Source organism: Solanum pennellii, chromosome 5 (genome assembly GCF_001406875.1).
Source record: "Solanum pennellii chromosome 5, SPENNV200".
In the NCBI taxonomy this organism is placed as follows: domain Eukaryota; kingdom Viridiplantae; phylum Streptophyta; class Magnoliopsida; order Solanales; family Solanaceae; genus Solanum; species Solanum pennellii.
In genome coordinates, this window is record NC_028641.1 from 51,382,102 (window position 1) to 51,386,421 (window position 4,320).

At 29.1% G+C, this 4,320-nt stretch overlaps 1 protein-coding gene and 1 pseudogene across 1 annotated transcript; one reads left to right on the top strand and one right to left on the bottom strand.

Moving 5' to 3' along the window:
- Positions 1 to 1,301: 1,301 nt before the first annotated feature.
- On the bottom strand, positions 1,302 to 1,994 carry LOC107019571. The gene is made up of 2 exons (XM_015220011.1): positions 1,845 to 1,994; positions 1,302 to 1,809 (listed from the first exon to the last, which is right to left on the bottom strand). Exons 1-2 carry the CDS (start codon positions 1,982 to 1,984, stop codon positions 1,302 to 1,304), a joined length of 648 nt encoding a protein of 215 aa, XP_015075497.1. The 5' UTR covers positions 1,985 to 1,994.
- A 1,005-nt stretch (positions 1,995 to 2,999) lies between these two features.
- Positions 3,000 to 4,320, top strand: part of LOC107019572 — a 39,550-nt pseudogene continuing 38,229 nt past the window's right edge.

Sequence of the window (4,320 nt, forward strand, 5' to 3'; positions counted from 1 at the left end):
GTCTCCAAATCATTCTCAACATCACACAAGGAAATACACGAATTTCGTACGCTTAACAAAAGTTTAGAAATCCACTTGCCTTAGCTAATCGAACAATTACTCTTGGACTTGAGCCTTCCCTTTCCGTTGAGCTTTTGAACCAATGGAATCTATTCAAGTATATATATTTACAATAAGGTTTCGGAACTAACAATACTCACACTTTTATGTGTTTAATCTTGACCTAAAAATTCACCCAAAATTTATAATCAAGTTCATAATTCTTGATGCCAACTAACATTTCAACTATCATATTTTTTTCAATTTCATAATTCGAATGACACTCACAAAATACCACTCATCTAATAATTAAATATGCATATTAATATATCAAAACTTAAATCATAATATAATAATCAAAACTATAAAAATTACACCCGAATAAATTCGAACAAAAACGTTGCAGAATTATTTTTTTTTTCTTTTCAACACCCCTTTATTCCAATCCAATGATTGGCTCATCACTATACATTCACATAACATTCAATTCTGTCCATACATTTCCAGAACAATGTACAGACTACTTTAACTACATACAACCATTCCCCTTAAATTATTTTTTTTCATTCCATATTTCCATCAAACCTTATTATTTTATCCATCGTTAACTTCATTGACTTCTTTGATTCAAGCCACTACCTTATTTCACTTAGCCTCTAAAATTTGATGACAAACCATAAAGGGATATAATAATAATTATAAGGTTAACACCGCCTCTTGTCCCTTACATATTCCAAGCCGCCAGAACGTAACAATACAGCACACCATAAGCCTTCCTCATTCCCACTTTGAATTTAATACCACAAACACACTAATATAATAACATTACATATTGGTTAGTGTTCTTAGGAAATTTAATAATTCTCAAAATTTCTCTAGGACCCACGCTACTAAATAGTCCCTTTTCCCACATACCGACAGTACACTTCAAATTTTCAGAAAATCAAATCATCCAAATTATTTAATAAATACATTAAAAGGGAGAAGCTTGATTACCTTACCAATTCATTCAATATTTTCCTTCGTTGTTTTCTCTATAGCCACCAGTTCTCTCCTTGTTTCAATAGCAAATCACGTTTTTTTTTCTTTTTTTTTCTTCTAAATTACTTATGTTATTAAAAGTAGCACTCCTTATTAACCTATATTAATATTTCAGACTTGACCCATTATTATTAAAAATAACTAAATTACCCCCAAATTAATTAATATAGTTAAATGACTATTCAAAATTATCAAAAAATAACTTTTTCGGGTCCGAGTCATTACATTTCTTCTCCATCATATGTGTATACGGTACTTAGTAATCCATAACTGTAACATGTTTTAACTAAGTTTGAACTAGATTTAGGTTGTGCAATCAATCTATTATATCCTTGTAGTTTTTGGGTTATATAATCTTCATTTGGGTTTTTGGTTTGTGTGTATCTGGGGTTTAAATTTAAAAATGTTTGGATCTTATATATGTTTTCAATATACGATTGTGTGATGTAATTGTATCTCTTTTTATCACTTTGTATACTAACTGCGTATGTAGAAGTTTGTGATTCTGTGGGTATTTGTTTTTGTGTATTTTGAGTAAATGGTTTTATAAATAACTGATTTAAATTTGTATTTCGTGGTTTTTCACTAAATTTTCTGCTTGTACCTGCAGCTGTATTTAAACAAACATTATGGGTTTTAGGGAGTTTCCCATCGTCTCCTTTTATCTCTTGAATTTTACCGTCTTCCGATCGACGTAGCTCCGCACTTTTATAGTCATGTTGTTGACTTATATTAGCTTTAGACTTCCGGTTATCTTCATTAGTTTTAGCTTTTGTATCTCATTGTCCATACTGTCCACTTTAGTACAAAGTGTAGTAATGGCTCTGAGTAGCTCTTCAATTGTATCTTCGTTTTTGTTCTCAGTCTGAGTAGCTTTGTCTTGATAAGTAGTCTGCAACACCATTCTTATTAGTCTTTATTACTTCAATTGTAAATGTAAAGTTTAATACATTTAATACCAATCTTCTAATTTCTTTCGTTGTTACTGAATCTTGTATTTTTCTGGTTAACCACCATTTTACTTGTGTATTATCTGTTCTTACAATAAATTTGTTATATACAATATATGGCTCAAATGCTAACAAACATTTATATACTGAAAATAATTCTTTCCTATTTATTTCTCATTTTATTTCCGTTTTGTATATGTGCCTGAAAAATATCTACAGTGATATTCTATATTACTATTATTATATTTATATTTTAATACTCCTCCGTAACTTTTCTCACTTGCATCAGTTTTTACTATATAAATAAATTTTTTATCGTCATGCGGAAAATATAATTTCGGTAATGTTTTAGATAATAATTTTATCTTTTGTATTTGTTTTTGATCTCTATTATCAAAATGATATTCTATATCTTTCTTTAGTTTTTGTTGTAATGATTTTAAATTTTCTGCTAATTTTTGTATATATTGTCTTACTTGGTTAACTAATCCTAAAAAGGATTGTAATTTCTTTTTTGTATCTAATTGTTCATTTTGTACAAAAAATAATAACCTCTAATGAACAATTAGATACAAAAAAGAAATTACAATCCTTTTTAGGATTAGTTAACCAAGTAAGAGAATATATACCAAAATTAGCAGAAAATTTAAAATCATAACAACAAAAACTAAAGAAAGATGTAGAATATCATTTTGATAATAGAGATCAAATACAAATACAAAATATAAAATTATTATGTAAAACATTACCGAAATTACATTTTCCGGATGAAGATAAAAAATTTATTTATATAGTAGATTTTGATGCAAGTGAGAAAAGTTATGGAGGAGTATTAAAATATAAATATAATAATAGTAATATAGAATATCACTGTAGATATTATTCAAGCACAGATAAAAAATGGAAATAAAATGGGAAATAAATAGGAAAGAATTATTTTCAGTATATGAGCCATATATTGTATATAACAAATTTATTGTAAGAACAGATAATACACAAGTAAAATGGTGGTTAACCAGAAAAATACAAGATTCAGTAACAACGAAAGAAATTAGAAGATTGGTATTAAATATATTAAACTTTACATTTACAATTGAAGTAATAAAGACTAATAAGAATGGTGTTGCAGACTACTTATCAAGACAAAGCTACTCAGACTGAGAACAAAAATGAAGATACAATTGAAGAGCTACTCAGAGTCATTACTACACTTTGTACTAAAGTGGACAGTATGGACAATGAGATACAAAAGTTAAAGACTAATGAAGATAACCGGAAGTCTAAAGCTAATATAAGTCAGCAGCATGACTATAAAAATGCGGAGCTACGTCGATCTGAAGACGGTAAAATTCCAGAGATAAAAGGAGACGATGGGAAACTCCCTAAAACCCATAATGTTTGTTTAAATATAGCTGCAGGTACAAGCAGAAAAGTTAGTGAAAAACCACGAAATACAAATTTAAACCAGTTATTTATAAAACCATTTACTCAAAATACACAAAAACAAATACCCACAGAACCACAAACTTCTACATACGCAATTAGTATACAAAATGACAAAAAGAGATACAATTACATCACACAATCGTATATTGAAAACATATATAAGATCCAAACATTTTTAAATTTAAACCCCAGATCCACACAAACCAAAAACCCAAATGAAGATTATATAACCCATAAACTACAAGGATATAATAGATTGATTGCACAACCTAAAACTAGTTCAAACTTAGTTAGAACATGTTACAAGTATTGATTACTAAGTACCGTATACACATATGATGGAGATGAAATAAGTGGAATACCAGAATTATACAAAGCGTTCGTCATATACAAGAGAGTTACCAAAGGAAATTTATTTTATATTAAGTTTTATACAGCACCAGCTGAGATATTATATGAAGAAATCAAGTCACCAATTCAAGTTATAAAAATAGGTTTCACCAAGGATATGATAATACCAGAAGATATAGAAAAACAAGCTGAAATACCAAAGATGGAAATATCAAACTTTTATGCAAATAAAAGGATAATTGGTATATCAACAATTATACAAGAACTAGCTAACAATTATTTAAACGGCAATGCTATTTTGAGTTACTATGCAAGAGACCAAGTTATGATATATTCAAACTCAAGAGAATTAAGAAGAGCAGATATGGATGAAGTCCGATCCTCTACTATCCTGGTGTCGGAACGTGACACTCCGATCCTCTACTATCCTGGTGTCGGAACGTGACACTCCGATCCTCTACTATCCTGGTGTCGGAACGTGACACTCCGATCC